The 13,396-nt window shown below is 34.0% G+C and overlaps 1 protein-coding gene across 1 annotated transcript; it reads right to left on the bottom strand.

Moving 5' to 3' along the window:
* Positions 1 to 5,891: 5,891 nt before the first annotated feature.
* LOC123656037 lies at positions 5,892 to 11,944 on the bottom strand. The gene is made up of 5 exons (XM_045591758.1): positions 11,932 to 11,944; positions 9,977 to 10,191; positions 8,121 to 8,256; positions 6,935 to 7,194; positions 5,892 to 6,098 (listed from the first exon to the last, which is right to left on the bottom strand). Exons 1-5 carry the CDS (start codon positions 11,942 to 11,944, stop codon positions 5,892 to 5,894), a joined length of 831 nt encoding a protein of 276 aa, XP_045447714.1.
* Positions 11,945 to 13,396: the final 1,452 nt, after the last annotated feature.

Below are 13,396 nucleotides of genomic sequence, written 5' to 3'. Positions count from 1 at the left end.
GTCAAAATCGGTCCAGCCTTTTCAAAGATTAGCCGGAACAGACAGATGACAGACACGGACAAACAAAAATCGTAAAAAATATTAATTTGGTATATGTACCGTGTATACATCAATATGCATTTAGTAAAAAGCGGTTATTTTAATATTACAAACAGATACTATACTTTTAATTATTTGTACAAACTCCCAAATTACTAATTATAAGTCTGTCACAAAAATAGCATAAAAATATTTAGTCTATATAAGTGATGTATTGAAATGTAGGAGAGCTTTTCTAATAAATGTTATTGTGAATATATACTTGGTACGATTTACTTTTGATATCATTATCAATTTGTGAACGTCTCTTACCAATAATATTTTATATATAAAATATCTATATAATAAAATTTCACTGATAAAATATCAGAGATAAATTGATTCTACAATATTTTACAGGTTGTCGAGTTTTGTTCAAGTGACTTTCGTCTGAGCTCTCTTGAATACAATTCAGTTTTTATTAGAATTATATATTTTCAGTAATATTACTGTCTGTGCTGAGATATTAAATAAATCAGCTAAATCTTAACAATTCAGCTATTTATATATATATTATATTATAACCCTAAGTGACACTGTCAGAAATTTAAAAAAAGATATTATATATAAAAAAAATTATAGCAATGAATAGAAATCAAGTTAATACAATTACTGATTACTCTTAAATGCTTGAGACTCGAAAAGTAAATTAACAGAAGCTGGTACGCACCACACACCGCACAAATGCGCTTTGTGTGTGAGTAAGCATAAAACGTGACGAGCGATCTACAAAACGATATATCCATAAAGACTTGAAAAATACACTAAGAAAAAAGATAAAAAAACTTTTTAAACAATATTTGGAGTGAAATACAATATTTGATTTAATTCGTGTACTGTGTGGTTACGGCAGTAAAGAATATAGCCACCTTATCTCATCCCGTGGGTATCGTAAGAGGCGATTAAGGGATAGCACAGTTCCACTACCACCTTGGAACTTAAAAAGCCGACCGATGGCGGGATAACCATCTAACTGCTAGCTTTCAAATACACAGGTCGAAAATGGGCAGCAGCGTCATCGGTGCGACAAAGCCAGCCCTACGTGACCTCGACCAATACACCTCCTCAAACCAAACTTATGTTTAGTTCGAGGTTTTATACACAAAGCGGCGTCATAAGATAGAAATACGCAGTTCCTTTCCGGTATCGCGCATCAACCCGCCTGCTCAGCGTGGTCACTATGGGCAACACATACGAGTGCACGCCATTTTTTGCGCGAACTTGTGGAGGCCTACGGCCAGCAGTGGACCGCGATAGACTGAAGTGATGATTCGTATAACCTTCTCTTACTCAATATCTCTCTATTTTTATATTTATCACAATTTATTTTAATTTATTGTAATTTCTAATTCATGTTACAATTAATTATTCATTTACCGCTTTTTATATGCCTTGTCCTATACCTAAAGGTTGTCTGGAAGAAATCAATAGCATTTAGCGATAAGACCGCCTTTGTACATGTTACTCAATTTGTACTACTTTAGTTTTTTTTTTTGTATCTTTTAATGGTGTACTATAAATAGTATTATTATTACTTCAGTATGTTAAATTGTGTGTTCAGTCAGTCATTCTAAATGTCAGTTATTATCACTGAAAAACCATCAAATTTCAAACCGATTATAGATATGTCAATCAAATAAAAAAAAATGTGAACACTTACCTCAAGATAATTAAATAAAATAAGAATAGAGGTAAAGAATATTTAAATAAGGCCCGTCGACATAAAACCACTCGTCATTTCCACTTAATTTAATTCATTTGAGCTTATATACTCCCTTTTTACAAACTTATATACTATTTAATTTTATTCTAACAACAATAAGCAACAATATCAACTGCATATTTTAAAACTTATGACTGTATTCATTTATATAAATTTTTCAGCTCTTTCAAAAACAATTACAAATATGTATTTCCTCTTTCTTACAATTACGTTTTACTTAAATACAAATGACACCTTTATACAGTATTAAGAAAAAAAAAGCGCTATTATTTGTCTACATTACCACATAAGCTACTACTCGAATTGTAATGACTTATCACATCATATACAATACTAATAATACTTCACTCAATGTTGAATTTAACACATTTGAAATTCGAGAGATCATTTTACTCAACGTTTTTTTTCTCGTATCTCTGAGTTTTCAAATAACATATTAAAATTTGAGATATTTCTCATTATGAATTCATTTTAAACCAGATCTTTTAAATAAAAAGTCATACGAAGTTCATCTATTTCTTGAACACTAGATCGTTCATATATTACGATCATAACGCGTCTGTATGTGCGTGTTCTTGTAAAGTGTTCCTCTGCTTTGTGTAAGCGAGCCCAGCAAGCGTCGTACAAGAAACACGCTACATTAATGATAAAGCATACCTCTATATGTATAATTCTTAAAAAGAAGTGAGTACAAAATAATAAAACTACTAAAACCTTTCCTTTAAAATTATTTGCAAATGTGTCTTTAAGGAATATTTCTCTTGTCTAATTTAGAGTTGAGTAATACAAAATGTTTTTCTTTACTCTCATCTGGAAATTTAATTCTCTATAATAAACAGATTACGTATATAAGTATTACGTATTACGTATATAAGATTACGTATGAATCATTTTTAAGACGTTAAGTTGTGATATTTCATGACAGTATTTTCTTGGAAGTCTCAAAACCTTTTTTAAAAGTAATTTTTTTAATGATAAATGACAAAAAAAGCTAATGAATTACTGATACATTGAGAGTTTTAATTTTAAAATTTAATAGTTTTAATAGTTTAAATTAAATGATACTATTTGAAATATTGACGATTTTATTGGGCGACCAGTTGGAAAACCAGTTGTCTTAAACTGTCGATATTTAAAACGAATGAGTAAATTGTATATTCCTCTATCTTATATAACATTCCTATATAAAATATTAAAGTTTTTTTCTTTGATTTGCGAGTAAACTCTATTTTATATGACATACAAACTTAAAAAAAATCTAAATTTTTAGGCAATAAATACTAAAATTATTTATATACTAATATTATTTTGGTGACATTGGTTTTGTCAACACATGATTTCAACAAATTAATTTTAGAGAACTGCAGAATGGCAAAAAATTGCTGAATCAAAACGTCAAGACATATCGTGACCACAGTCATATACACACAGTATATACAGGTCATGCAATGCAGCCCAATTTCGATGGTGAGAGCTAGTACCATAGTGTCATACTTTTCGTTCGCGTCAACGCCGCTGTACGTCACTGTTATCGATGGGTGCACACACCGATTGAGTGAAGTTTCATTGCAATTGGTTATATCGAGTGACGTTTCATTGTAATTGGTTATATTTTAAAACATAAATGCATTACGTGTAAAAGAAAAAGAGACAGAATGCTATTCTTTCTTCGTTACACAGCACACGAATCTATCGTCATGCCACTGGTGGCCTTAAAAGAAAAGCGCAACCATTAGGCCGACGTACCCCCACTACTATTATTTTATTTTATTTTATTTTTATTTTATTTTTATTATTGCAAGACCTTTGTAGAAGACCGTAATCGTGGTGCTGGATCGGCATCATTATCAGAATTAGAACTTAAAAAAATTAATTAATATTTATTTTAAGCTTAAAAAATACATTTCAAGTAAAATAAATTAGTTTTTTGTAAAAAAATATATTAATATGTTAAGTGTCTGTTCTTTGAATCAATAATAATATAGAAAATTACTTCATGTACAGAGTTACATGTTGTGATAAATTGGACCGATGTTGAGCATTTCCCAAAATACGCAGAATTGGTTTTCGAAACATATGCGTGAATCGTCAAACTGAATTGAAAAAGGAAACGTTATAATAACAATATTTGAAAGAAAAAAAAACAACCAAACCAACGAAAAAATTTCTTCGCTTAAACAGTGAATTTTCATAATCTTAAACTTCATACAATACATAACTACAATTGTTCTCTCTTACCATTAAACGGTTAGACCATCAATTGACTGCGTGTAAGTCGTGTAGCTATACTATCTGACAAGCAGTAATTCTTAAATACGTCGTATTTTTATTTAAACACACATCTATCAAAAGACAATTTCATAAAAAGATACGCTACACTACTCGTCCCTGTACAGTTTTGTGATAGGATAGATAATTATAAATTTATTCAAACTTAACTAACTTAATTGTATAATATCGTCTCTAGCGTTTATAACAAATATTACAAATATATACGTTCGTGTCGACAGGATGGTAAATAACACATTGTGCTATGTGTATTGGGCTTCTCGAAGCGAAGTGACTCACTACGACTAAATGTGACCAATAAGCTCACACGAAGTGAGTTAGTATGACGTCAGGAAAATAATATTGTAGGTAGTGTATATACCGCAATCAATTCACTTAGTAATTAAATTCATATTATCTAATAATATTTCTATATTATAATATTCGGGGGCGATAAAGCTATATAGATAGGATTCATAGTTAGAAAATGTCGTTTTATCCCTGTTGTTAGGCAATGAAAAAATGGCTACAATATCGTTAGAATACGGAGGTAAATTTCGCAAGTGTCAATAAATTTGTAATCCGGTGTGTCCGGTGTGTCGGGATCGACTGAGAATACCACGGATCAAATCCCCTTGTCTCTAGATCGATTATTTTTTTCCTTTTTTTTCTAATTGCAATTATTGTTTCTTTTTTTATTTAAATAACCAAGTTCATATTTTTTATTATGTTGGTAAAATCAAAAAATATCATTCATATTTTATCAATATGTAATTCGTATTAATATGATTTCCAAAAAACACGATTTACTTAAAATACTGAGCTAAGCTCGGTCACCCAGGTACTGTGAATTGAGGCAAGAAAAAAGGACAAATTATGTTTGTTTATTTATATTTTATGAGTTGCGTTGCGTAACCTTGCCGTGTTTTCCGTACACATAGCACAATGGTAAAACCGAATATTGGAAAATGATTAATAAAGTATTAAAGTACCACTGATAATTATAATACTTTTTCCTACTACATATTATTACACGTTATTTCAATGACTAGGTTAAATAAATTTAGCTAAAATATTAACTGTACAATAGACATATTCTTATTCCAATGTTAAAAAATCTTTGCCATAGCTGAAACTTTTTTATTACTTTTATAATATAAATCGAATATTTTTATTCAATATTAAAATTACCTTCTTTTACGTTTATACATATGTATTACGATCGAGTTCTTTGGTTAATATTAGATATATACATTAAATTCTGAAGTGATATCGTAAACTCGTATGAGTAATATATAGAGACATATATATATATTATACTTTAATCGAATATGTCACTTACCATAAGTTTTCACTTATAATCAATTTGAAAGTAATAATAATGGAAAGTTTTAATGACAAGGGCTGGCATTAGCACGTGAGCAACCCACGATTCTATTTTGCGACAATACGAACGCTGCGACCGTGATTTCTACCCACGATGCCCGCCGCACCCTCCACTTAACCGTAGAGCTTTCATCATGGGGAGTAGTTGTACCCTTTTCTTCTTCTTTTATAATATACTATAAGATACAAAATACAGTCCATTTACGGCCGTTTTCAAAAATCTATCTATCACTGAACTTGCTTACTACTACAGGTTTTTGACACAATTTGTATAGATTTTACGTGAGTTTTGACCTATCTCGGTCATATCGTAAGCAAATTCAGAGATAAATAAATTATTGAAACTAGCTGTTAGCATTTATCCAGCACCAGGTAGGCAGTTTTCCCTACCAGAATGACACAGGACGCGGGCTCCAACGGAAAGTCTGACATATTCTCACACGGCACGCATCCCCGCCAGCGCCAGCAGCGCGGCGAGCGGCGCCAGCGCGCCCGGCGCGCGCGCGTCCGCTCCCGCCCGTACGCGGTCGGCGCGCGACGCGCCCTCCAGCGCCTCCCGCGAGCGCGAGTGGCCCTTCAGCCGCTCGCCCTGCACGCTCTCCTCGTTGCTGCGCCAGTACACCGTCGCGATGGTGGCGAGACACTGCAGAGTGTAAAAAGTCTTGTATTATATTCACAACTAGCGAACCCGTGATAATATACTGTTTATTTCGAAGCATAATTATGTTTGCAGGCAAACGAAGAAAAACCGACTTCAATTATATCGACAAGTAATACAACGTAGGTAGACGAAAAAATAGTCAAATAAATACGCATTATCAAAGATTACCCCAAAAGTTGTGATCAGATCTCGATGAAATTTAAATGTGACTACATGATAAACATCGGCTTTCGATTAAATCAAAAATCATTAAAATCGGTAGACCCAGTAAAAAGTTATGCGGAGTTTCGAGAGTTTTCCTCGATTTCTCCGGGATCCCATCATCAGATCCTGTTTTCCTTATCATGGTACCAAATTAGAGATATCTCCTTTCCAACAAAAAAAGAATTATCAAAATCGGTTTATAAACGACGGAGCTATCCCCGAACATACATAAAAAAATATATATATACGGTCGAATTGAGTAACCTTGTCCTTTTTTTGAAGTCGGTTAAAAATAATTGCATTTGCTCGCAAACGAAAAAACAAGAACTAATAACGTATGTCGACGATAAATTAGTCAATTAAATATGCATTATTAGATATAACTCAAAAAGTACTTGTTAGATATAGTTACTAAAATGTTTGTATATCTCTATGTTAATGTTTGTACATTTAATCATGAACATACTTATATTTGTTTTATATTTATAATCTGCCCAGCATCATATTTATGTAAAATTATAATAAATGTTATTTAATAATAACGATTTTTTAGAATGTACTTAAGTAAATAAAAAAATAAATATTCCATTTATAAATATCATCCTTTTTATTACCTTCAATTTTAAATCGCCCTTTTTAAAGTGCTTCGGCTTAACCTTAAAGTCCAGGGAGAGCGTCGTGGTCTCCAGTCCGTCCTCGTGACGGAAGTGCTCGGGCCCCCGCACGACGGCCGGCGGCGCGGGCTCACCGTTGACGTACCACGCTAGCTGGGTGGCAGGCCGCGAGCGCCCCGACGTGCAGTTCACCTGCACGCGATCGCCGAGCTGGTAGCGCACGCGGGACCCCGATATTACCGGACCCTCGGACGGTAGAGCTACAGTATTTTTTAAGCTTAGCTTGATGTCACATAAGTAGACGGGAGTAAATCATTAAAAGGGTTTACGGTGCCTCACTCGTCAACTTCTGATCTATATTCTACACAAACAATTAAATTGGAGTGTCTGTTTGTAATATAAAATATAAAATAACCGCTTTTTACTAAACGCAAATGGATGTATACACGGTACATATACCAAAATAACATTTCTGTCTTGTCTGTCTGCTTGTTCCGGCTAATCTCTGAAACGGCTGGACCGATTTTGACGGGACTTTCACCTACTCCACCGTTCACCTTTTACTAAGGAGTGCTTTTATTCTAGAAATTTATATATTTTATAACTGTGCGATCTTAACAATAACTTTTTTGTTAAATTCCACCCGAACGAAGTCGCGGGCACAGCTAGTTGTATATAAATATATCAAATATAATATAACTTTATAATAAAGAATAAGAAATTGGTTTATCGTTGTCAGCAAACAATATGCTTTCAATTTTCCTTTCTTGTACTTAGAATAAATGTAAAAATCATCTAAATATAAACGCCCGTAGGTAGGTTGAAAACCTTATTACGATCCCACTGAAAAGCTGAATGCAAATAAAAGAGCGCGTTAATTCTATGAAACTCATTAACAGTGTATTTTCTGTTTATAAATAAAATAGCAACACTGACTGACTCTATTTGATATCTTATTTGTGATTTTTGAAGCTAAGTTTAATTTTATCTCTTACGTAAGCCACTAATATACTATCAGAGATCAGATTTCGTCAGGAGGTGAATCGGCCCTTAGAGTATTTGTACTGTCGAGTCAAACATACGAGTAGATGTGTTAATTAATGTACCACAAATAGTCATTTTTTATAATTTCAGATTATTTCTTAGGTCTACGACTATTACAACTAGTACAAAGATATGCACATACCGACAATAATCATATCCGCGTAGTCGGAGACGGTCGGGAAAAGCGGTCTCTCCCCGGACACCTCGCAACGATAGCGTCCGCCCGTCTCCAGCACCGCCGGGTACAGCGTCACGTTGGACGCATTAGGAGAGGATTCCTTAAACATTTTTTGAGCTTACTCCTTACAAAATGATATTAGACCTGTCACTTTACTTCACTTCAGCCTATCGCAGTTCACTGCTGGACATAGGCCTTCACAAGTTCGTGCCAAAAAAGGCGTGATCTCATATGTGTTGCCCATAGTCACCACTCTGGGCAGGCGGATTGGTGACCGCAGGGCTGGTTTTGTCGCACCGAATATCTTCTTTATATATAAGAACACCTGACTCACTCATCGATACCCAGCCCAAATCCTTGGTCCTAAAAAGCTGAAATTTTGCACAGAGTTTCCCTTTATGATTTATACAAGGAATAAGGAATGATATTTCGAAATGCAACCCCTAAAGGGGTAAAGTTTCTCAAAAAGGGATTCGAAACTTCGTAGGAGTACTCCCAAAAATAAATAAGCAAATAAGTCTTTGGTGATTGTCCGAAAATCAACTCCTTAGGGGGGGGGAATGGGGTAAATAAACCTTAATAATCGACATGGGTGTCATTATTTATGTTTTTAGGACGTTGATTGCGAAAATGGCAGTTATTTCGAAGTCTAAGACGCGGACATGACATAAAATTAATAAAATTATTTCCCAACACAAACTCTGAACTCCCGTTTCACCACTATGGGGTGACTATTCAATTCGCGTTCGAAGGTGAAGAATATCAGTACAAATCTATGGATACTGTTGTGCATACGGATGATGCTATACACTATTCTGTGGAGTTCCTAAATATACTCAACCCACCTGGTCTACCGTCTCACACATTTATCCTTAAAGTGGGAGTTCCAGTAATGCTACTGAGAAATCTCAATCTAAGTTGTGCAATGGGACCAGGTTGCGTGTGAAAGCCTTACATAAAAACGTGGTAGAGGCTATTATATTTACTGGCTGTGCTCGAGATGAATCGGTGTATATACCGCGGATACCACTTATACCGACGGAATACCCATTCGAGTTTAAAAGATTGCAATTCCCCCTTAAAGTCTGTTTCGCAATGACGATCAATAAGTATCAGGGTCAGTCACTGAAAACAGCAGGAATTGATCTTAGGGGGGATTGCTTTCGCACGGCCAGTTTTACGTGGTCTGCTCGAGAGTGAGCTCATCTAACAACTTGGTCGTGTTAGCATCTGAAGGCAGAACCTCTAATGTAGTATATAAAGAAGTACTTCCAGCATAGAATTAAAAAATTAATAGTCTTAACCCATAGGCACTTCCTTAGGTAGGTGTTCTGTAGCGAAGCCGCGGGCAAAAGCTAGTACATTATTTTTTTTTTTTTTTATGTCACTAGGTCGGCAAACAAGCGTACGGCTCACCTGATGGTAAGCGATTACCGTAGCTTATAGACACCTGCAACACCAGAAGCATCGCAAGCGCGTTGCCGACTCAATCCCCAATCCCCACAGGAGCTCTGGTCACCTTACTCACCAACAGGAACACAATACTGCTTGAAAACAGTATTATTTAGCTGTGGTCTTCTGTAAGGTCGAGGTACTACCCCAGTCGGGCTGCTCCATTTTTTGAGCAGGAAATTCCTGCTGTGCCCTACCTACCTATATATGTACATACACATTAATACATTTAATAAATATCTTAATAAACTTGAAATTTCCTATTCTTTGACAAATTACTTTATGAAACAGAGACTGTCATATATACGTATTTCATACGTTTTTATTCAGATTTATTAGCTTTTAAACTTAAAAAAAAATTAAATTACCTCTACATCGACTCCGGGAAGTAAAAATTTTCTCCTCGGTTCGACATCTCTCGGCACGTGCCTGAAGAACTCCTTTCCATCCTTGTACCACTTGACGGAGTACAGGATATCTGTGGGGTTCAGTCGCCAGCGACACGACAGTGACGGCCGCGTGCCCAGCGGAACGTGTGTCGGCACCCGGAGCTCGAGCAGTTCCAACCCTGTCACGGTGTACTCTACAATAACAACACAAACAAAATAGAATTAGAATAATAGCTAAGATATTCTAGAAGTTGATAAGGTTTTCAGGAAAAGGACAACACAGCAGACTAAGGGCAAGTATGATATTTCATCATTATCATCATCATCATTACAGCCTATACAGTCCACTGCTGGACATAGGCCTCCACAAGTTTACGCCAAAAATAACGTGAACTCATGTGTTTTGCCCATAGTCACCACGCTGGGCAGGCGGGTTGGTGACCGCAGTACTGGCTTTGTCGCACCGAAGACGCTGCTGCCCGTCTTCGGCCTGTGTATTTCAAAGCCAGCAGTTGGATGGTTATCCCGCCATCGGTCGGCTTCTTAAGTTCCAAGGTGGTTGTGGAACCTTGTTATCCCTTAGTCGCCTCTTACGACACCCACGGGAAGAGAGGGGGTGGCTAAATTCTTTAGTGCCGTAGCCACACAGCACATGATATTTAGTCATTTTATTTAGATGTTTCTCAGGTAAGCATCACTATTGGTAGATCAGGGCGATGGTAGTATTATATTTAGCATATTATGTAAAGTGAAATGAACATATATATATATATATATATATATATATATATATATATATATATATATATATATATATATATATAATAAAAATGGAGTCTAACTGACGGTGAGAAAGACACATAAGTAATCCTGTAAGATATACGAGTATATGTATCTCTACAAATAAATGAAATTGGAGTGTCTGTTTATAATATTAAAGAAACCGCTTTTACTAAAGACATATAGGTGTAACACGGTACATATACCAAAATAACATTATTTACAATTTTTGTTTGTCAGTGTCTGTCTGTTTGTTCCGGCAAATTTCTGAAACAGCTGTACCGATTTTGAATGAACTTGAAATTTATTTATTTTATAACTCTGCGAACTGAACAATAACTTTTTTGTTAAATCCACGCGGACGAAGTCGCGGGCACAGCTATTTTCTAAATATAAATGAGGACTAGATTGTAGATATTTGAGATACTGATACAAGCAAGATTCCAATAAAATATATTGTAGGCTAGATTTTATTTAGCTGAAAAAAGCATGTTAAAAAGGTAAAAAAAAATAACATTAAACGCCACGTCAAATAATTTCCCATGCGACGTTCGCTCGCGGCCCGTAAAAGCAGCACTATTGCCCTCGCCCAGTAGTGGATAATATTACTTAGACACACCGAGCGCTAAGAAAATATAAGTAAATTGTTGAATTATAAGACAACAGGTGAGATTTTTTTTAATCTATACCTCTTGACAAAATATGTTTTAAAATAAAAAAATATACCTACATACCTTAAATAATAATAATATAAAAAACTCTAAAGGATAATTACATAGGTGTTAATTTTATATAAACTTGAAAGAAATATAGCATTTAAAGGCTCGCGAATTCTGCGAAACAGAGAAATAGTAAATTGAATGGAAATTTAAAATAACGAACTATTGTATAATGTGAATCCTATTATCATTTTCCTGCATTCAAACGAAATAAAATAGATTTTACGAGCAATATTTAATTCATGTGGACTTAAAACAGTTCTGTGCTGTAATACAGTTATTACAGTATAAAACAAAGCGAATAACACATCAATTTAAATTTGTTTGTTGATTATGGCTTCACTTGAATTATTTAACATTTTTACTAAAACAAATTTTTTTTAATATTTTGTCATTGTAAATAGTATTTACGTATACGTATTTATGTTGTTATACCTCCTTTTTTCATTATTAATTAAATGAGATTTTACTCAATCACGTTCGTTTCATCAACTCACTCAAACAATTTTTTCAATTGCATTATTTGCAAGCTTTTTCTGTCGTCCATTGAGGAATTCCATTCTCCAAGTTAGATGGTTTCAAAGGACCTTAATGAAATTCGTATTCAGTTTCCCGTGGGACATAACTAATTTAATAAAATGAAAATCATAAAAATAGCATTTATTATTACTTAAGCTGCATTTAATCAAAATTAATGAATGTAAAACTAGAATACCCGTACGAATAATTCACAATAAATCAGTAAAAAATTTACCGACCGTCAGTCATGTTGACGTTGTTTCAAAATAAAATCCGTCATATATATATAATTTTAATTATTAGTTACTTTACAAAAACAAAAGCAGTAATATTTTTTAGTTGTGGATGTTGGTAAAGTAAGGAATTATCTATAAAAAGATATATTATAATTTATGTGAAGTAAGTGAATAACGATTGCTTTACTAACAGCCAGGAAGGCTTAACGTGTTAGTATTATTAAGTTGCTGTGTCATATGAAGTTAAAACTTTTTTTGATGATTTAATAAAAAAATATCATCATCATTATCTAGGCTTGGTTAGGTTAGGTTTAGGAGTTGAATAATATATAAATGACCAAAAGAACTTCACATATATTAAATGGAATACGTCTTTAAAATTTAGTTTCTTTTGCATACATTTGATCACAAAATCTACAATCGCTCTGGTGTAGTGTAGGTGCGTGTGCCGTGCAGGCGTCTACACACCGGTGTTCGGGTTTGATCCTGTCGGTCCTGATTGATGTCATAAATACCTGATAGTCATCGTAACTCACAGTAGGTAATGTAAAACCTTCAGCTACATTTAGAAAGAGGCCTATGCCTAGCAGTGGGATATTATAGGCTGAATTATACGATCATAAAATATTAGTACTACCACCTCCTAGACATTTAAATTTTGTATCTATAACTTTTTTAAGCTACTGTTTATTCTACGCGAGACATATGTATATACAATTTAACAATCCATTTCATATGGCTTACTAAAACCTTCCGACAATTAAAAGTATTGAATATTCACAGAACGTATGCAAAGCTTGTAAAAAAAAATCATTTTCCGTTCGTAAATTTATACTGGATGAACGAGAACGCGGTTTTAATGAGAATATTGTTTTTAATGAAATATAAACAATCAGAAAATATATTGCAAACACGACTGACTCTGCCTTAAAATTAGTAATTGATTGCAATAATAAACTGTCCGTAGATCTTTATACTATCCATTTTTTTTCGTGAACATTCTCATCCTTTTTTTTTTAATTTTCTTCTATATAAACCTTGTACTGGACAAAAAAAAGAATGTTGAGTGTGAAGAATTGCAGACGTTCGGAAGCTATGCTAATAATATGACAAATAACAATATACATTTTACCGATTTGTATATA

Source organism: Melitaea cinxia, chromosome 8 (assembly GCF_905220565.1).
Source record: "Melitaea cinxia chromosome 8, ilMelCinx1.1, whole genome shotgun sequence".
Taxonomy (NCBI): Eukaryota; Metazoa; Arthropoda; class Insecta; order Lepidoptera; family Nymphalidae; genus Melitaea; species Melitaea cinxia.
The sequence above is the reverse complement of the archived record's forward strand: the minus strand, read 5'-3'. Positions and strand labels throughout refer to the sequence as shown.